Source organism: Channa argus, chromosome 18 (assembly GCF_033026475.1).
Source record: "Channa argus isolate prfri chromosome 18, Channa argus male v1.0, whole genome shotgun sequence".
NCBI lineage: Eukaryota > Metazoa > Chordata > Actinopteri > Anabantiformes > Channidae > Channa > Channa argus.
The window spans coordinates 18,994,560-19,017,186 of NC_090214.1; the positions used below are offsets into that span (position 1 = coordinate 18,994,560).

General features: G+C 39.3%; 1 protein-coding gene across 1 annotated transcript in view; it reads right to left on the reverse strand.

Annotated features, from left to right (window-relative positions):
• LOC137104049 (uncharacterized) overlaps nt 1-22,627 on the reverse strand; it is a 54,985-nt gene that overhangs the window by 9,970 nt on the left and 22,388 nt on the right. The window contains exons 6-11 of the mRNA XM_067484855.1: nt 20,154-20,284; nt 10,801-10,918; nt 9,884-10,074; nt 9,692-9,776; nt 1,835-2,341; nt 545-832 (exon numbers count right to left, since the gene is read on the reverse strand). Coding sequence (XP_067340956.1) covers nt 545-832; nt 1,835-2,341; nt 9,692-9,776; nt 9,884-10,074; nt 10,801-10,918; nt 20,154-20,284 — 1,320 coding nt within the window. The remainder of the gene's footprint in view (nt 1-544; nt 833-1,834; nt 2,342-9,691; nt 9,777-9,883; nt 10,075-10,800; nt 10,919-20,153; nt 20,285-22,627) is intronic.

Consider the following 22,627-nt stretch of genomic DNA (forward strand, 5'->3'; position numbering starts at 1 on the left):
TTTTTTAGTAAGACAGTTTTATTGATGGCCGCCTTGAGAATGATAGGGTGTATAAACAACCGACTATTTCAGGTTGAGAAGCTCTGCTGAAACTTGTGATCAGCTCAGGTAACCAGGACAGCCCCAGACCCAGATTAACCTTAAATCTGTGTTTGGTCCAAGAGATGAAAAGGTTCTTTAACTGGAAAGGAAACATTTTGTTATATCAGTGCTACTGTACATTTATCACTTTAACAGGATAATGACATTATAAGCCGGAAATACAAACATAGATTTAAATTATTAAATTGCAGGGTGTGTTATTTTACAAACTTGTAAATGCATTAATATAGGACAGATTTCGGTTTTTGTTATTAATGGTACTAATGCTGCATTTTAGGTCTCAGCAATTATAATGAATCAGCCCTGCATCTGTGTTTAGTCCAGGAGATGGCACTGTTTAATAGCTGGTTCTGTGTTTCTGGATTAACAGCTCTTTGGGAACAAAAGTGGAAAAAATCTGACTCACACAAACACACATAAACAGAGTCTTTGCCTCACTCACCCTGTCAGACATAGTGTCCCAGTCCCTTGAGGCTAGGGACTCCATGGACCCTCGGTAGTGGTTCAGCCCCGGCCGGGTGGTTTCCCATCGGGCCATTCTGGACCCATTTTCCCCAAACGACCCACCGCCTCCCGGACCATCTGCATCACTGCTGCTTAACCCGTTGGTCTTCACCTCATTAAGGTACAGCTGATATTTGGGGTTCTGGCTAGTCGGCACAACTTTAGGTGTTGAGGGCATCTCCTCTGAGGGACTGTCTGGCTGCTTGTTTGAATCAAATTCTGACTCCTGGAGCAGAGGTGCAGAAGGTGGGAAAACCGAATAAATAAACTAGGACGTATCAACCACAGGAATACAATCACTCAGCACATGTGGATTACAATACCCTGATAAATCCAAAGAAAAGGATGAATCTTCCATGTGCTGGATTCTCAGATTTACAGCAGAGAGCCAAGTAAATAAAGGTAGAGAGGAAAAAGGAGAAACTTATTTTAAGAGCACAAAAATCGTGAGAGATAAAATTACACTAAACTACACTATAAAAATATTCGGTGTGTATCTGGGGACATAAAACCATATCAAGTTGCAGAAACTGTGTTTCTGAATTTATTCACAAGTATTTTCAGTTATAGCGTCTTCATGAAGGTTCTTTAAAGGTGCAGTAAATAACGTTTTTGTCCACTAGGGGACACAAGTCATCCAAAACAAGCCAGTCAGCAGAATGCTCCACTGTGGTCACCAGCTGGTCTCTAACATGGTCTGTTGTTCCTACATGTTCATGATGATGATTGTTGATTGACCCAAATCAAAAAGAGGGGAAAAATCACATTTGTCATTAAATGAGACAAAATCTGTATCATAAAATGCCTCAATAAGCTGTTCTTGTTTCTCAACGGGCAGCGTATCAGGCAGAAATTCAAGCGAACAAATTGCAAAAAAAATGCACAGAAGTTCAGTTTGTCATAATCACTTGATCATGCAGTCAAAATCAACACAATCAAAATATGAGGGTTGTTATTATTTTAGAACAAAGGCAACAATAGTAAGGACACGTGAAGCTTGTTTACAGGGAAAGAAGCTAAGAGAAGCTTGAGCATTAGATCTGTCAGAGAGCTTGAGTTCATTCTGATTAGTACAATTGAAGGAAACCAGCTTTAAAATCTTGAGGTTTCATGCGCTCGAGCCATCATGCGGATTGAGTACGGCGCTTTAATCATGCAGGAACATGTCATCAAAACACCTGCGGATGCATGCTGTCGAGCAGTCCTCACGCTGACAAAATTTGCTTACCGATCCCATCCCCGAGTCAGCCACCGAGTCTCTACCGGTGTCTGTGCTTTGTGTTTTGCTTGTGCGCACAGAATCAGTCTTCCTGGCAGCGCCTCCTACTGGACAATCAATTCTTGCAGTGATCTGACTAGTCTTCTCACTGGTTTCCCTGAATGGAGGCGTCACAGTGATGCTGGGGACAAAAACAGTGCCTTGCCCACCACAGCTAGGCGTGGATGGATCCGACTTGGACTTTGGAGAGGCGAGAGCCTCGACAGAAGTGGATTTCAGGACTCTTCCTGCTCCAAAACAAAGACCCTGAAGGGAGCTGGATAGAGAGATTTGATCCGGACCAGAGAATTTACTGATCAGGTCTTTGACACTGCTGGCTCGGTGCAGCTTTGTATTGCGGGGCAGGCCTGCGTATAGTTTCTTATGATTGGCTTTCCAGGTCAGATCTGCCTCTTCTTTGTTGGTGATCTGGTGATGATAAGGTGTGGATAGGGAAGAAGAGGATTCAGCCCCGTGCTGAAAAAAGTCAACACAATAAAACATCCCAACAAAACTGTTAAGAGAGTTTAAAGTGTGCAGCAGATGTATCAGACTAAGGGTCATTACAGTTTTTTTTAGACCATGGTGACTGTTGCTTCAATATCTCTGGTGGGCTGAGTGAGTGCAAAGGGACAACAAGTGGGACACAATAAACATGTCTCCTGATGATGTACGCAATTTTGCACATACGAACACCGAACGTGCAAAGAGTTTTTGACGTTTCAATAAGACACAAGTGCTTATAAACGATATCTCGCTGCTGCTTTCACTACTGTCGATACACGGAGCGGCGTTTTATATTCTCAAGTTGGGGTTGTGAGTTTTTCAGTGGGAAATCCGACGGTTTTCCAGTTGAAATTTCCAACACTTTAATTTGTACTCGAATGATCACTCAAACCTAGAACATTAACAGTTAAAATTATGTTGGTTTTAATGTTGTTTTTGGCTCTGTCTCCTTTCACTGTGTAGATGTTGTGGTGTTGAAATGCAAACCCATGTCTGTGTATGTGTGTTTGTGTGTGTGTGTTTGTGCGTCCTGAAATAAATCCCTCTTGAGAAACTGCAACATCTGCTCGCGCATGTGAATTTTATTTTTTTTTTTAAGTCAACTCCCCCTCCCCCCAAAACATAACATCCCACTTTTCTCAGACAAATATATAGACAAACAGATGGACACACAGATTCCAAATATAGATACTGAAATTCAAAGTAAGGGCCTATGTAAACCCACACACTAAAAAACTGAAACAGAAAAGCTAAAAAAAAAAAAAGGGCAGGATTGTTCACTTTATGCCAAAAATTCACTCGAATAAATCCAACTTTAATTAACAATTATAACAAGAAGGCCCATGCCACTTAGAGAAATGAAGTGGCAAGTGTCCAGAGGTTTAACTTTCGGGACTCAGGCATCCAAAGCATCGAGTGGCCTTAATCCAGGGACTTGCGTGGCCACCTCCCTCAGGGGACTGTGTTGAGGGTCTGGGGTGGGAGAGGAGCCGCAGCTTGGGAGAGTCGGGGTTGCTCAGGGTGTAGGATCACTGTTAATCACCACAGTATTAAGTTGTTTATAGGCCTTGTTGGGATTAAGGCTGAGCTGATGAGTTTTAATGTTATTATTTTTGCCCTGTGAGCTGACTGCACTCAATTGGGACTCTCTGAGTCTCGTGAAATGAGAAGACAGGGGGTTCGGTGATTGGTAATGAAGTGTGAACATTCTGGTATTTGTCTTGTAACCTTTTAGCCCTTGCAATAGAAAACTGAATTTAAGAGAAAAAAAAAGTTTCCTCAACTAATCAACAACACAGAACAATCACACAGTAGAGCCGTCAGACAGAGACTCGTTCAAGAAAACCAGGTCCGTAATCCCCAAAGTCCTGGACACACAATCACATACAAACGTGGGACTTCCATTCCCAGAGGCCTCCCTACAGTACAGACATATGGGATAGAGCTGAATGCCGTCTGACCCAGATGGACAGAAAACAGCAAAGCACCCTGGGAAATATAGTGAATGCCTTGCTGATTTTTGGTGCAAAATATTCTCTAGAATAAAAGTCTAGTGGAGGTTTCTCTTATTTGGATCTAAACCTGTAGGTTCAGGTTTTATTGGCAATGCAACATAAACATCTGGGCATTTTAAATTTCAAGCTCACATTTATCTCCAACATCTATAAAAGGATTCATTCACTGTTGGATGATGGATGATTTGTGAAAAATGCAATAAAAAAGAAACTAAAATAAATCCCCACATCCCACATTTCCTAAAGTTAGATACAATAATCAAAATGATATCAAAGACCAGAGGCACTTTCTTTACGATGAAGAAGCTTCTTCACAGCCACAGACGGCATTAACCTGGTAAACGGACCTCGCTGTAAAGATCAGCGGATTGACCCTTTAACTGCCACTATCACGGCTCCATCACCTGGATATTTCAGTAAAAAACAACTCCATTTGGTGTGAAAGGTGTTGGAAATGTTTTGTTGGATTTTCCGTGCCTTTTTATCACAGACATGCTGGTTTACTTAGAGATAGTCAGCTCATGGCCATCTGCACTCTAGACAATAGAAAATACCTTTGCCAAATCTCCATCATCCATTTTTAGCCTTAGGACGTTCAAACACTTAATTATTTCTGTGTTCTGTCCTGACAGCTTCAAGGATGATGACGAAGACAAACACCTCAAAGTGACAACGAAGACTCACTCCAAAGGAATTTCTTATAACTGTGGAATAAAAAATAAAGTACTAATCCCAAGAGAGAATTTAGTTTTTTACGAGTATCTGCTGGAAAATCCAGTTTTCTCTGGTTGTCTGCAAAAATGTTTAGTTTTTTTTTTGGTTCTTGTTTTTTTTTTTGAGTTGTTTACTGGGCAGCACAGTCATGGAGTGGTCAGCGCTGCCACTTCACAGCTAATTGGTTGCGCGTTTGCATTCGGGGACTATCTGTGTGGAGTTTGCATGTTCTCCCTGTGCTTGGGTGCGTTTGCTCCTGGTACTCAGTTTTCCTCTCACGCTCCAAACACATGCATGTTAGGTTAATGATTTGCTCTTAATTGCCTGAATTCAGGATGGTTGGATTGCCTGTGTTGGTCCTTTGTGTTGGTCTTGGGATAGACTGGAGACCTGTCCAGGATGTACCAATGACAGCTGGGACAGGCTCCAGCTCTCTGTGAGCCTGAACGGGGTAAGTGGTTACAGACAATGGATGCATGAATTGTTGTTGTCTTTAAGCTCTGATTTCTTGTCCAGTTTGTTCCAGCTTCCCCACCATGGCACAGCTACTGTATATTATCGACATGTCTATGTTTAATATGTCAAAGGCCTAGTTCTCAGGGTCCATTATTGTTTCATGTAGTTGTTTCTCTCGGCAAACACACTGCTTTCCACAGCTTCAAGAAGATCATTATTTTTGCATGTTGACCTGCCTGTCACTCCGTGTGCGTTTCCACTACTCACTCATTCGGGTCAAACTGTGTTTGAAGACAGCTTCGCAAACTCGACTTTTACCCTCAGTGTTTCCTCGAGCTCACACACATTTCCCCTCGTTTTCGTCTCCAATTAGAACCTCTCACACAACCAAATCACATTACTGTCAGTGATAAAGTGACCACGCTGCTGTCGGAGTGATGCACACATGCAAACAAGCACATGTACTTCAATGTATTGTAAGACACCAACCAGCAGATAGAGAGTGAGAAAGAGGAAACAACAATCTAATAAAAAATAAAATAAATAACCAATTAGTGGCAGTAGTCATGTATTGGACACGTACGTCTCACAGAGAGCAAAACATGGAGCTACGTTTGCCCTGAGGCAATCTGCTTGGCAATATGTTCCTGTGTTGTTGTTGTTGTTGTTGTTGTTGTTGTTATCACCCCCTCCCCACCACCACCACCACCACCACTCCTCCTCTTCTCCCAATGGCTGTAAATTACAGAGATTAATCAAGCGACCATCACTCTATCCTCACCTTAAGACCAGTCTGTTCAACAGTAAAATTTGGCAAATCAGCCTGAAATCCACTAATCCTGAGTGGCTCTTTATTTACCGTGGGAATGACAGAAATAATCACTGGATTTACTGCATTTACTAAGCCTATTAACTATGAACAGTCTATTAGTGAAATGGTAAATATGGACAATTAGCAACAATGCCTTAAGGGTTCACACATAAATACTGCATAAACTTTCCCTCCATCCATTATCTGGAACTGCTTATGCTGTGTAGGGTCATGGGGGGGGGGGGGGGGGGGGGGGTGCTGGAGTCTAGCCCAGCTGTCATAGGGCGAAAGGTGAGGTCCAGCCTGGACAGGTCTCCAGTCTGTCTCAGTGCCAAAACAGAGAGAAATATAGACAGAGACAGACAACCATTCACACTCACATTCACCAACAGGCACTTTATTCACCAATTGGACTAACATATACGTATGTCTATGGACTGTGGAAAAAAACTGGAGAGGCCATCGAAAAGAATATAAAACACACAAAAACTGATGTGTCCTTTCAAAGCTACTAGTATACGTCTAATTCAATTAAAACTGACCTCTCATCCCCAAATGTGGCAGGAATACACTAATGAAGTAAAAAGTGCAATTATCTCAACAGTAGACTTGGTGTGAAAAAAAACCAAACCAAACCAAAACTGCAGCAGGTAAAGGTGGAGCTATTTTTAACCACTTTAAATTTGTTCTGTCAATCTACACCTGCAAAAAGTAAATATAGCTGTCAAATAATGTAGCCACAAAATTTAGGAGAGTAAAAATAAATAACATCAAAATTTAATCAAAACGGTAAAAAGTACAGCTTTTGAGCAAATGTTCTAGTTACTTTGCGTCTCTGCTCATTCTGGACTAATCTTGACAAAACATATTTTTCCAAAGCATTTTCCCACGAGTCACACATTGCTGTAGATATTTGGCTGTTTTCCATCCCAGATGTCCTCAACTGATGACTAATCACACCTGTGTCCAACCTTTACATTGGACAATTTTGTGAGGTTTTGCAGAGATTTGTGTGGTTTTAATCATTACCCTGTTTTTGTTTGTTTGCAGATGGAGGAATAGGGACAGTTACATCTATTAAGCTGCTCCTGTTCTTTTGATAATAATATAATTTATACATTCAGATTCATTGCCACAGATCTATATGAACCATTTGGCCCTGACTCTAAATGTTTTAGTTTGTGTCTTTGTGTAATATTGTTTAAAATAAAATACCAAATGATTCTTTTAGAGCCATTTAGTTTTATTTTACTGGCTGTTGTTTTATTCTTCTTACCCACAAATCAGACCTCTTGACCTCAAATGTTTTGTGCTCTTTGAGACTTTGTGGATGTTTCAACTCAATAAAAACCATTTAGAAATGTTTACATAAATCTGCTGTACACTGTATACAGCATTATACTTCACATTAATTCAGCAGACTGCAGCCCAAATCCAGAATGGCTCACAATGATCTACAAAAACCTAGTTTATTCAATTAGATTTATATTTCATCTAAATGATGTGATGTAATTATACAAAATCCTGGCTCATTTTCCAAAGGATTATCTGCAAATAATCTGATTTAAAAGGTTACTGAGCCCCTCTTAGGTTCAGGGTGGCTTGTTTAGATGGTATCGAGGAATAGAGAGTCTCCTGACAGGCAAAGGTATTTTTTTTAGTTAAGCCAGTGGTGAATCCTTCACTTATGGAAAAATACTTATTGCTGTTTTCTCTACTTTAACATCACAAGAGCTACTTGAAATTCCCTCAACTTATTTGAACTCTGACTAAAATTAGACATTTTTCAATGAAAGGCCTGCAAAAAGGTGCATGTTGTAAATATGTGTGGAAGATGCAGCATGTTGGCAGCAGGCCTGTCTCCTGTTTCTATTTAAGCTTCACGAGTTAAAGTGTGATGACACTTTGACAGGTTTCCTGTTATAATAAGACTCCAAACCAGGTTTCTTCCCTCATCATCTCCTGTCACAACTGTGTCAGTTTATTATGTGCTTTTTTAGGGGAAAATATGCTAAAAGAGAGAGAGAGAGAGTGTGTATGTGTGTGTGTCTGTGTGTGTGTGTGTGTGTGTGTGTGTGACAGACAGAGCCAGATGAGCAGGCAGATGTTTCCTCTGCCTCTACTCTGACTGTCAGAGAAAGGCTGACAACAGCTGGACCCATGCCACATACACATACACACACACACACACACACCAATAACATTGATCTACCTCGACAAAACTGTACTCAGACATATCGTTTTACATGTAGTTGTGCTTTCTTGGCTATGTTTATTCAAAGCAACATTAGCTTTTACTGCACATATTAATGTGCATATTTGTCCTGAAAGTTCAATGCGCAAGTTATTAAATGGTGAATGGTTTTATCATTTTTAAATTTCACAAATGATTCAAAGGACACCAACTGAGGAGACTGCAGATATTTGTTTCTTTTAATAGGGTCATATCCCAAAAGGGTTTGAGAGCCACTGGTTTGGATAATGGCTTTGCTACAACTGCACTTATACCAATAAAATAATGTCTAGTTCAGAAACAAATATTTGGACTTGTATAGCAGGATACATTTGAAAGTTCTAATAAAAAAAGAGCAATGAATTAACCTAACATCCAGGCGTTCAGACCTTTTCACTGTAGAAGCCTAAAATGCTCAGTCTAGCAGAATAAGTTTTTAGGTGGATTTTGTTTTGCAGTGAAAATGCAAGAACCAGTAAAATTGCAAAAGTAGCCCCATTTTAATGCAAAACAATAGGGGATCACCTGGCACATTTCGTTTAGCAGTAAATTCTGCAGACATCCAACCTGTCCTGGAAGTTTCAGGAGTCTGTAGGACGTCCCGGAAATCCATAATTATAATTAATCCATAATTTTGCGTATTTCTACCACCTCCAGATATTTCGTCTATTCTTAAGTGGACTTATCTTTGTGTGCAGATTTTACTCTGAAAAAGCAACAGCTTGTAGTATTAGCAATCGGTCGTCAGCAGCTCGTGTGTGAGGAGTTCAGGGACAGTACAGAGCATAGGTCAAATTTTTGGAAAAGTTGCTGTGAATGAAAAAAACATAAATTGATGCAACACTGCAAATTCCTAAAGGGTCCGCTTAGTGTATCTTGTGTACATATCAGATTTCGGATTTAATCACTTAAAATAACAGTGAGGGTTTGGGACACTACAAAGAAATACAGAGTTTAGATGTTAGTTATTAAGTTCCCACAAAATTCAATTACTACTACAACTTTTGTGTTAGTTTTGTACTTTCTATTGATCACATTACAAGAAAAAAAAAGAGGAATATATGCTAAACAACAGTCAGGCATTTGCAACATTTTTCAAAAATCATTTTGAAATACAGATATGCTCCCTAACTTATCTTATTGTGGATGTGGCGGAAGTCTCCTCTGACACAGACTTATGGAACAGCACTGGCAGCAGTGCAGAGATTGATTAGTACACTTTATAGCCTTCTTATTTATTGTTATTCAATAAATATCTATAGGGCTTCGCAGAGTGTAGTAGAATATAAAGTGCAAAGCAAAGCTTATAGCAGGAGAGAGAATCAGGCTGAGCAGACAGGAGTTTAGCTCTAGTTGAAGTTGCACATTGTAGCTTTAAGTTATTACAACCTGCAGATAAACTAGCTTTTTTGCTAGGTCCCTTCAAGGGTATGGGTATTCAAACAAATAGCTACATAAAAATAATAACTGGTGGTTAGACAGATGTCCTCTCTCTGCATCTGCCCCCCAACATGGCAGTGTTGGACCCAAAGACGTAACTACAAACGTTTTTTTCTTTGGCTTAACGGTGACAAGAAAACAGTTAACTGTACCATGTTGTTGTCTTGTTCTGTCTCGTTCTTTCCCTGCATGCTGTGGTCGCTCTGTCTGTTTGTTAAGGTTTCCTCTCTGCCTGACCTGGAGGAAAAACACAAGAAAAAAAAGAAAAAAAATCACAGGCTTTAGATTAGAAAGTTAAAGTAAATCATTGTATGTAGCTACTCGTTGATCACAATGTCGGGTACCTGTGAGACTGTGCAAGGATTTTCTGGGTGAACCGGCTCAGTCTCTGGGCCTCTTCTTGGTACTTTTGAAGATCTTGAGTCAGAAGGTTACGGAGCGTGCTCAGTGCCTCCTCCTGGAACACCAACCTCTCTGATTGGACCAAATGCTCAGTGATGGAGGCTTCAAGCTCCCGATAAGCACAAGACTGAAACTAGGCAGGAAAATAACCAACAGATTTTATGACATGGATTTTTTAAAATAATCTGAGACGACTGCAGCTCTGAAATAATGCTCGGTCATCTTTTTAAAAAAAATGTTGAGCTTAAAAATAGATGGTTTATAACCTATATACTGATCCTATAAGCATGTCAATTTTTACAAATTCTGGGCACAGCAAAATGTAAATAACTAGAATCCAATATTTAGAAAGTCTTAACAACAAATATGGTACAGTTCATGTCCTCTGTTATAGTTTCACTTTATAATGTTCTGAATATTTTCAACAGGTGACTGGGTCTGAATTACAGGCAGGTCAGTTTAGCATTCGGACTCTTTTACTACGGAGCCATGCTGGTGCGTGCAGAACATGGTTTGGCATTGTGTGTTGAAATGACCTTCCCTGAAGAAGGTGGCATTTTGATAGCAGCATATCATCCAGATGTTGCACACAGTTGTTTTTCCTTTTTGATTAATTTGCCTTGTTAATACCTAAAGTGCTTTCCATTGCTTTCCATTCACTGATTCACACCCACACACTGGTGTGGGAGCTGCCTGACCCACCGGTAGCAGCTAACCTGAGGTTCACGGTCTTCCTCGGGAATACATATGTATAACAAGAGGATTTGGGAATTGAATTACCGACCCTGCATTTGGTGGATGACTTCTCTGAGCTGCAGTTGTCCTGCATAGTATCAGTTTTCTTTCTGTGGTCACTTACAGTGGACGTGTGAAGCCTGGAGCACCTCTTAAGCTCGTGTTCTGCTCTTTTCTTCTTCTCCTGGAGATCAAACAGCTCAGTGGTCAACAGCTGCCGACGGACTTCAATCTGAAAGAGGCTGACAGCACACACAGAAACATTTATTATACACCATGCACCGAAACTCCTCCATCTTGGAATACAATCCACATAGTTGCATGTTTCAAAATATGCTGAATAACATATATTAACATGTAAAATATTAGTAATCTTTCTCAGTATATGAATTGCAAACATACAGGACAGTTCTCACATTTGAGAAAAAAGTAGCGCATAGAAAATTAAATTTCTTATGAGCGGATATTGTGTGTTTTATTATATTATTTGCTGAAGAAACAAGATGAGCAGCTCCTGAACTCAGTGATGAGAACAACGCAAGATAAACTTTTCTGTTCTCTATTTGTGTTATAGCAGCTGAGAGATTTGCCTGAGAAAACACTGATGAATGTTACAGCATCAAATTTCCACTTAAACTTCAAAGAGCAAATAAGCTTTACTTACTTTCTCTGTTATTTTCTGTTTTTCAGAAGTTATCCAGGGCGAGAAGTAAGAAATACTTGCATTTGAGCTACTAAAACCATGAACCCTTTGGACTAAATTCCCTGATTCCTAAAGCACCATCCCTTTCTTATCACAACTATCCCTGCAGGTCTGGAACCTTCACATGAAACTCACCTGACTAACCTGAAGGCTCCCCCTGTTTAATATCAACCAGCTCCTTGAACAAACACAGCAGTGTTTTTTTATATATATAATGTCACATATTTACACACACACACACACACACACACACACACACAGATCTGAACAGCTGATGCAGAGTTAGTGATTAATCTCCATCAAGTCAACAGCAAATCAATGACTGTCAAGTCAATGACATTGTCACCTGTACAGTAGCGAATACCTGAAGAAGCACAACAGTCAGACTGGGAGCAGTAATAGCAGTATAATTTGAGCCATCTATTAAGTCCAACCACTACTAATACTAGATGCAGTTGAAGTAGTTGTTAGTAGTAGCTAATGCCATTAGTAGTATCAATGCAGTAGACATAATAGTATTAGTAATAACAGCAGTAGTATTACTATTATTAGTCAGTGTAAAGTAGTGGTACTATTCAGTAGTACTCTTATAGTAGTTATAATAGCAGCAGTAATACATCGGTAGTGGTATTAAGTTCAGTATTACAAAGCCTAGTGTTAACAATAGGCTACTTGTAGTAGCTGTAGTACAAGTGAGAATATTTGTTTTGCTACCATTACTAGTGTTAGTGCTATTAGTGGTACAATCTTAAATTGTTCGATAATGGTAGTAAATGGCATAGTATTATTAGTAAAATTAGTGCTGCTAATTTTAGTAGCACTAATTCTTTAGTACTGGTACTTAGTAATAGATGTGTAGTAACAGTAGCAATAGGTTTGTAGCTGACCAGTGCTATTGCTAGTGGCAGTGCAGACAAAACACTGGTAGTTCTACTAACAATACTGTACGCAGAGCAGAATGAATAGTACATGCAGAAATAATTACTAGTATTCCTACTAATACTGGTAACAGCAATGGTAGCAGTACTACCAACGTTAGCAGGCAGTAACCACAGTAGTTGTGCTGATAGTTGGCACCTCATACATTTTAAATCTTGGGCCAAAACATTAGAACCACCTCTTCCTATAATGCACGCCAGTATGACGCCACTACCCACTTTGACCTAAAAAAAAAAAAAAAAGCACAGCAAAAACACAAAAACAAAAAATGTAAAAAGTAGAATTCATGGCAGAGCCACTGTATTGGATGGTATTAAATTGCACAGGTGGTCATAACGTTATGCCTGATTGGTGTTTTAACCTTTATACAGTCACAGTGTAATGGGGCATTTGTCCACCGGGAGGCACTAAACCTCTGCCACAGAGTGTTGAAACAGCTGGTGAGAGGAGGCACACAAGTGTTTTATTTATAAGGAAGAAGAAGAGGCTCATCTAAGATGAGTCTGTGGAGATTCTCAGTCATCCAGGTCATGTTTTATCCCAAAGCTCCTGTTTAGTGGCAAGTGGCCTTGGTTGTTCAAATTCGACGGAGATGGCATCTTTTGTTCTTGGAACGGCCAGCAATAAACAGAGGGGGTGGACTACGACTCCTCTTTCACCCTCATACAATTAAGTCTCAACGTGCTTTTTGCAGCCGGCTTGACAAAGATTCAGATGTGACCACAACATCCCTCAAAGTGTCAATGACTTCATGAGTCCCGAGAGGTTATGCTCAGCTACCTCTCCACCTCCACCACCTGTGTGTGTGTGTGTGTGTGTGTGTGTATTCCAACACTATAAATGTCTGTATGTTATGTACAAAATAATTTAAATAATTTATAAATACATTGAAACCAAAAGAAATGTCAGTATAAAATGTTAATGTATTTTAGGAAATCTGACCAAACAAAAAGCAAACATGCTGTGAGTGAAGAGAGAGACAGATTTATCTCAGTCTGAATTGTTTTGTAGTTCACATTGGAAAGAATGCCTCCCTTTTAGTGTTTTCTCTTCTGGAACTCAGGGCATTTGACTGGAAATGAAAAAAACCTTTTATCCGTCTTGATAAACATGGATGTTTTCCAAATTTAACATATGTCACAGTATAGAAACGTATGCAAATCCACACATTAAATAATCAACAGGTGCCATGTACTGAATTATGTCTTACAACCCAAGTCCTTATATGTGTTAAAAAAGAAACTTTTAATTGCAGCTTGGCATTATTAATGTTGACAACAGATGTTAATAGATTCATAAGATCATTTGATCACATTCTTATACCTTCCCCTATAATTTCTACAACAGTACTTAGACACAGACACATTTGTGAAGGCTCAGAAAAATAAGACTCATTTGTCTTCATTGTTTAAAAAGATTTTTTTGAAAACAGTGGCACACTAACATTTTTTGAGTAGAAATCCTGCAAACGTAATTTACTTTAGACGGATTATATTACAATGTTTATGTTGTTGCTATTAAATGTGGGAATTAATGTAGAAACTTGTATTTTTTTTTACAACTACAACGTACCGACTGCCGAAAACAGTTTTTATGTTGCACCAAAAAGTCCCACATTGACAAAAGATTTCATCCTCTCCTGTCTATCATTTGTTTGATTTAAATCAAAGCCTTTTGATATTAAACTATCCTAAAAACTCTTTAAAAAAACTCTTAAGCTAAAACCCTTGTGTACTGTGTGACACTTTTAACACTGCAGTAAGAGGAAAGACTGAGTGGTATGTTTTCCCCTTGGGCCTTATCAAGGCTGTTTCTGCTGGCTGCTAACTCTGTTTACCAAGTCTACTTGAAATAAAAGTTGGGAAAATTGAGCTAATGTGATGCTGGTTAAATATAAAAACAAAGATGGTGAAATGGCAAAGCACAAATTCCTGACTGTACTGTACCGTTAATGTTTTAACCTATAAACCACAGGTTTAACACTGATGGTCTTAATAATGTCATGGACTACAAGGGTCAGCGTGGCCAATCTGAGCAGTATGCAGCTACATAGTCCTATACACAAGAAAAGCTGATATACACTGTGCAGAGGTGGTAGAAGTACTAATAGTACAAACTCAATGCTGAAATTGAAGTGCAAGTATTGGCCTGAAAACAATTCTGTTGCAGAACACATAGCCGTCAATGCAAATCCAACTGATTGCCCTTTGGGTGCCCCACCTACAGCTCACACAACAGGCTGTAGCTACAGGCGTGCGCGATGGAGTCATGGTTACAGGAAGTGGCCGTTGGCTCCCGTTGGAGCTCGGCCTCTCTCTCTCCTGCTAGCAGTGGGAGATATGCTGCTGCACTTTAAAAAGGTAGGGTACACAACCTTTAGAGCCTGTTTGTCTTTAGACCGAGTTAGCATATCATTTAGAAAGTAAACAAATGATCGAACTTGTTATGTCTGCGATTGTCGGTACACTATAGGAGAAATGTGTATTTTTCTGCTGTAAAAATACACATCAAATCATAATATTGAGTTACTAAGGGAAAACAAAAATAGTATGTCTGTACTGGAGTGTACTGAGAGATAAAACTAACTAGACTTCCGGCTCTATGTAGCCGGATTGGTGATTGTGGGAAGATTTCCACTGTTATAGCTTTCACTCAGAAAATCAATTCTTTAGAAAAGTGCTGAGGAAACTTTGAAGCCTAATGCAAATTATAGTTTGTCACCTGTCAATGAAAATCTTAACCAATCAAATCGCTGTGTGTGATGAGAGCTAAAAAACACCGAAAAGACCGTAATTACAACACACACACACACACACACACACACACACACACACAAACACCTATATGTCAATATGCAGACAAACAGACCTACCCATTACACCACATGGGCTGTGTCACACACGCACGCGCACACAGTACCAGCTGTCATTGTGTTCTGATTAGGTGCTCACACACAGAAAAGCGTGAATAGTGCTCCATAATTATGGGAATGTATGTGACAAACACATTTTACTCCATAATTGCAGGTGAAAAATGTGTGGGTGTTATTGAATTCATTCTTTTACATTAATGTATCTCACCACTGCAGCCTGTCACACATGTATAATTTTCACTGTGTTGTGTTTACACAGGATGTATATAATCGGTGTGTGTGTGTGTGTGTGTGTGTGTGTGTGTGTGTTTGTGTGAAGCACAAACAGAATGTGTTGTGATGAATAAAATCCGCAAAGTGTTCATCATCGACAAAGGTGATACTACATGTATAAATCTGTATGTAAATTAACATGGTTAACTTTGTCTCTAGTTAGCATATATACATGCAGTACAGTCTATGTGTAAGTACTTCAAAGTAAAAAATACATTAAAAATCACATTTTCAGCGTTCAACAATAAATATCTTTGGAATTTGGACAATTGGTCAGACTGATGTTTCGCAGACAAGCTAAGAAAGAGTAGAAAGCAAAGAATGAGGACAGACAAAGGGAGAGGACTGCAAGGACAAAGCAAAAAAGTTTTGACAGGCTGAAGATGACAGATACTGACGGAGAAAGGAAAAGAAGAACAATCATGTTTAGGCTTGTTTAATTACATAACTGAAAGACAGAAAGAGAACAAATGGTGGAAAAAAAAACAGACAAAGAAAGAGAAAGTGAAAAACAAATACTAAAAACGGGAGTAAATAAGATAAGAAAAGAAAACTTTAGCATGTAACAAAGAAACCACAGACGTTAAAACTTGGTTTCAATACATCTCATTACAGTCTTCATCAACAGATGGGACGAGTTCAGTTGTCATGGAAATAGCTGCGATAGCCATGCACATATTTTATACCCATCTACAGCTAATGTACCTATTCAAATGAATGATGTGCTACACTGTGTGGAAAACAATGAGAAAACTTTGTGTTGTGGTGTCCTACATATATTAATAAGGAACTGGAGCATTTCCAACTTTTCAATCACTTTCAATCAGAATGAACAGATTATTCTTCAGAAAAAAAAGAAGAGGATTGACAGAGTTCAGCTGGGTAATTTCCAAGCTCCCAGTCTGCCTGTTAGTCTTGGCAACGAGAGGGACTCTGTCTTTGCATAACCAGACTGTGTTGCAGTCGATCGATGGGAAAATGCTAAAAGCAACATATAATTTATTAGAATCAGTTTGTCATCGCGTGTTGCTGCTATAAAGTTGTAATAATGCACTTAAGTAACCTGCTTTCAATCAGTTGTTTCCATTAGCTGTTTTCATGTAAACAACAAACCTGGTTATGGTAATCAGGGATTAGAGAAACTTCATTTCCTCTGCAGAACACTAGTTTCCTTGTCCTGTAGATGTATAACCAAGTTTCTAATCTATTTTTTACAAGTGTGCTGGCTGGATTTTAGTCTCTCTCTCACTATGATGTCAAGTCTTCTCCGAGACACACACACACACACACACACATACACACACACACAAATATGTCAGAAGCAAAGGACAAATCAGAATACTCATCTGCTCCATGTAATTATGGAAATATGGTAACAAGGTTACTAGAGTCCACGCAAACGTGTTCTCTGACTACCTGTGTAACCAGATGTATCTGAGTAGGCCGGTGACTCTACTGCACATAAACACACTGAATTAAAATTAATTAACCTTTTGGGTTTGGGAGTAAAAAAATTGTGGGATCAAGCGATGGACATTTTAAGCTATTGATTGAGAAGATAACTGGCTGATTAATTAACAATTAAATTTAATTGTTTCAGAAAATGTTCTCATTGTGCTTGAAAAGTGCAAAGAAGTAGTTTCCACTGAAAAACTGATGCTATTTTGCCTTTACAATAATCTATTTTGTGATGTTTTAAAATAATGAAAACAATGCTCAGTTATTATATGTAAAAAAAATATCCTAGTTGGGTGGTTTCCCAATCCACAGGGGGAGCAATAGATGGCACTTTAAGAGAGCAGGGTTGCAGCTTAATAATGGAAAAACAAAAACAAAAAAACATCCAGACATTTCAGTTTAAACACTCAGCAATGACTGGACCACCCTGCTGCTCTGAATGCTTCCAGTAATAAACACAACATGTAATACTAAAATATATTTATGGGAAAGTAGAGAGGTAAACATGACAGGAATGCCAGCCGTAATTAAGGGAGCAGTTTAAATGTTTAGCATACCATGTCTTTGTAACGACAGTAACTTTTGAACAGTGAGAAATCCTCTGTCATTCTAACTTGCACAGCAGATTTACGACGTTGCTGTATTTGGTACACTTCAATATGGACCAGGATGGCAGCCGGAGCTCAGTCCACAAACCACAAGGTCAGTGGTTTGACACCTGGCTACATGTTAAATTGTCCCTGACACTAAAATCCAAAGTTTGGACCTAGTGTCTGCTATTGGAAGTCCAAGTGTCTGCTCAACTGTAATTGTAATATGACTAGCTATCCGATTAGCTGCCCTGTCTCAAGATGGCTAACAAGGGATTAGCACCAAAAAATATTAGTGTGTTTAAAAGAAAAGCTGGCAATGTTTACCTGATACTGTATATGTGCATTGCCCTAATTTCACATTACAATACAAAGATCATTGTATTCCAAATGTTAGCACAGTGTCATCTTGGGAACAGAGTTATTACTACTAGTTAACAGCAGCACATATGCAAATGAAAATTGCTTGAAAACAGATCCCATCATTGCAAATTTAGTTAATTTCAGTAGAATTTCCAAGTTTACTGCCCGACTGGGATCATTTTCTCACTTCTAACAAACAGCAGCGAACTCTTCATGTTGTGTCCAAAGAGTTTCAGAAGAATCATCATCACCTTGACAAAGAAAATGAAGTTTCCAAAAGTCGGTGTGAAATGTGTTTCTGCAGCTTGTTTGCATCCACCCAGCAAAAAACGAGTGGCCTTATCTCCTTTCCTTAATGCTGCAATGTCTTTGCTCTATCCCGTTTTCCTGCGCTCTTGTTGCTGACATTACTACATAAGCTTCACACAAAGCCAAGGAAAACCCGAGTAAAATGAAAGCAGGGTGACGTCTTCTTCCAGTAAGCCAAGAGGATATGAGATGCGGGTATCATGTTGGGCAGGGCAACATGATGGAGACATGTAACAGTTTTTATTAAGAACCTATTTATCTCATCTTATTAAGCCTTTGAACCAAGCTGTGACAGGAGCCGATCAGTCTTGGCGATTAGAAGGGCTGCTGAGAAATTAGGAGATTTCCTGGAACATCACCAGAAAAGCGTTTGTGTGTGTGTGATCGTATGTGCTTGTGTGCGTGCGTGCAGGTGGGTGTGTGTTTGCTGGCACACCTTAAATCCCGAGATGTGTTTTAGCTTGTCTTGTCTGACAGAAGTGAGACCAGTTGAGGTGTTGTTCTGCCAAAACTGCTCGTCGTGGCAGGAGTACAGAGAGCAGGAACGAACAGGGTGGGGCAGCAGCCACCTACTACCATCTGAAGATTCACTGCACCCCACAAGTGGTAATCAAATCCGAATATTCACCAGAGTCTCTCACTTTCTGACAACCTATTTCAAATGTTTTAAATCCAATGGTTATTAAAGGACAGGAGGTAAGGCTGAGTGGGCAGCACGCTTTCTGACAGTAACTATTCAGTCTTGCTCTTGTTTGTGCATATGAACAGTGTGAAAATGTAAACACTGTATTGTGTTAGGATGAATCTCACTATAGGGTTTGTATCCGTTCACAACAGGATAATCATCGTATCATTGGGATTTCAATAGTTGCATGTTAGTGTATCAAAGTCTCCCCTGACAGTACAAAATTACTTAAAATGCTCCTCACATGGTCACAGGTCTTCAGTCATTGCAGTGAAACACTGATTTACTGCGTCAAACTTGTATCGTCAGTCAAGCTGAGGTTTTAATCAATGTCATACCAGACTTATATTCTAATCAGTTCGTCTTTGAAACCAAGCAAATGCTTGTGCCAGGTAAAAAAAAAAAAAAAAGAAAAAAAAATCCCTCAAGGCATTTCTGCAAAATTGTGTTTACGAGAAAGGGATGGGCAAACAGATGACCCGAAATTTATTTGATTATAGCCGTTCAATCTGAAACTTTGGGAACAGTACATGTAACTAAACAATCTAAGGTTCAAGGCTCCATTTGGCCCTTAAAGGTTCCCAGAACAAAGACACACAAACCAAACCAAAAATGCATGAAAGACTTCCATTCAATTTCATTCCATTCACTTTCTTTTTTTTTCCCATCTCTCACTGTTTCTCAGACACCCCCCCCAAACACACACACACACACACACACACACACACACACAATCCTGTTGTTTTTTCCAGCGGAGCAGAACCTGCTGCCTATTATGAGATACAGTGAAACTCCCACAGCTGTGTTTCAGCTCTGACAAAACCCCACAAACCAACACAGAGCTGCCTCCTACTCACATGTTTGAATACCACACAACATGTTTCTGATTTATAGAAAGAGTAGAATCCACCTACAGAAACAATAATGAGGCACTTATACGAATGCGAATACAGGGAATATAATTCACATATGATTTAGATTCAATGAATTAGGATTGAGAGAGAATGGACAGTCAAATAAATTTTGTCAATGGTGTCTTGAGTCTCAAACTAGTCCCCAATTCTCACCACTCAGAACTTGCATGTTGATCACACCTTACTTATATTGTACAGAACTTTCTTGGTAAAGAGGACACCAGGATATGTTTAGTTAGTAAATAGGACCATATTAGATCATTTCAGAAGTAATATGATAACTAAACAAAAGAAAAAACATGAAATGAAGGGTTTTGTGCACTCTCATCTATACTGTACAATCGCTTGTTCCACATACATTAGTGACTAACCGTGTGTGTATGTTGCTGAGCTCCTGCTCTGTCTGTCTTTGCAGCTGCTGGAGATAAAAGGTCAGCTCCTCACTCAGGACAGCAAACTTCCACAGTCCTCCTGTTCCAGTCTTCCCTTCACGCTCCAAACCCTGAACACAAGAGGAAGCAAGAAATGTCACAGAAATTCAGTGTAACACATGCTGTGGTGCAGAGCTTAACATTAACGCTCACCAGCCCGTCTGAAATAATTGCAATGCGACACTATGACACTACAACTCTCATGAGCGCTGTTTTTAAATGTCACGGTCTAATTTGTTTAAAGAAAAAAAAAAAAAAAGTGAGGAAGAAGTGGTTTTGAACACGTGTGTTTGGTTTGTTTGCCCAGCTCTGTTAAAGCGAAGTGCACAGCTGCTTACAAAGTCTTTTTAAAGAGATCTGTCATTTCCCCTAAAAGACCTACAGTACTTGGTAAGTTAACAGGCAGCATCAGATATATTAGTTTGCTTGGCATTTTAGTGAGTTTGTTCAGGTTTAGTGAGATGTTTTATTCAGTAAACCTCCATTACTCTAAAGTAGTACATCAATCTGATATTAGTAAGACACACAGGCTGTACAGAAGAAGTGGGCACCGGCAACACAACTAATGAAATGATCTTTCTCCATCAAAACTACTTTTGATGCGCGGAAAAAAGTGCCCTTGATCCTTAGGGTGGATTTACACCTGTTGATCTGCCTCTGAAGGACACACCCAAATAAAGGCTCCTGCCTTTGGGTACAAGGTAAAAGAGAAAGTAGAAAGAGAAAGTGCTGACGCTAAAAAAAAACGAAACAGACAAATCCTTCTTATAAAAACATCGTGTTATATTTAGTCTGGAGAGTATTTGATGTAATATACCCTCATAACATTTCAGCTGTCTGTAGTCTGCAGTGTCCCAGCAATGTGTTAAGTAAAAGAGGAAATAGTGATGAATCACCAGCTGAAGAAGAGGGTAGACCAACTGATTAGACATACAGACAAGGTGATGGGAAAAGTGTCAGACGAGCGAGAGGGAAAACCAAGAAAAGACGCTACAAGACAACTGAGGATAAAGTTAGAAGAAGTGACATCTTAACGTCGTGGCGTGTCTGAACTCGCCGCGGTGGTGGAGTCCTTCAGAAAGCGGCTGCGGGCTGAAAGACAACAGACCGGCTGACTCATTCTGGCAGAACATGACGCTCACCCTCGTCCTCCTCTTCGTCTGTCTGTCTGTGTCCATGTGACTCAGTCTGAGAGACAAACTGGCACTACTGAATGTTCAAACAGCAACCAAGTCTGATCTGTTTTTCAGAGATAATCTTTAGACCTCACTGCGCACAGTGAAGCGTCCAAGTGCCTGTACAACATTTCTATTCTGAGAATTGAATATTTTTAGTGATGACAGAGACAAAAGTCACATTTGACAGTTGAAGGTACCAAATTCTGAACTACACGTTTGACTCCACACCTGGACGCTTTTACATCTTCTTAGGAGCTTGAGATTTTTTGCTTTCCAAAAGAACTACTGGATTCAGCCACATGTCAAATCTCTAAAGTGCAAAAAAACTTAAGTGCAACAGCAAATGTATAGAACAGAATTACAACTGGATGTTATCTATTAATATATTGTGAATATGGTGTTAATTTTCATAAATGGCAGGTCACAACATCTCGGTGAAATATTCTCTTTTCTGCCATAGCAGCCGTTATTAATTTTCTATCGTTATGTTAAGACACTCGTAGCACTTGCTTAAAGGACGCCTTGACTGATATTGAACTTGCTTCTTTTGGATCTAGTTTGGGTAGTACATGTAAATTCATACCAATAAATGTCCCTCTGACTTCCCTATATAAAAATATCTCTCTACTTTAACCTGAACAATGCCTCTAGATGACATAACTTGGAGGAACGTTTGATATTGTAATCTCGGATTATGTTATCTCGTTGCTCACACAAGTTTAAGAGCATTAATATACATTTAGACCCTAAACTAAAGCCATAGAAAGCGAGTTGAAAATTGGTGAAGTCTCCCTTTAAGGGTTAACAAAATATAGTTCATTAAATCAAATCAAATTTATATCCAGTTAATGGGCCCAAATTACAAATTTGCTATAGGGGGTTTTACAAACAGCGAGTTTAAACATTTAAGCCAAACCACGATCTTTCTTTAAATTTAATCTAAGAGCTTTTGTTCCAGTGTGGCCAAACTTGACCAAACACTCAGGTCTGAGGCCTGACAGTCATGTACTTTGTACATGTGCACTTTTAGCCCCTCAATCATTCAAAAAAATCATGCTGTGAGTTTGTATGTATCCTATAAAGAAGGTGTTTGCTGTTGCAGTTATGTACATGGTATAAGGTTATGCGCAGATACATTATTAGTATTTTTCCACTGCATTGATCCAAATTTTGGTTAAGGTAAGAGACATGAACTCTGGAACATACGTTACATGTAACCAAACCTATAATCATTCC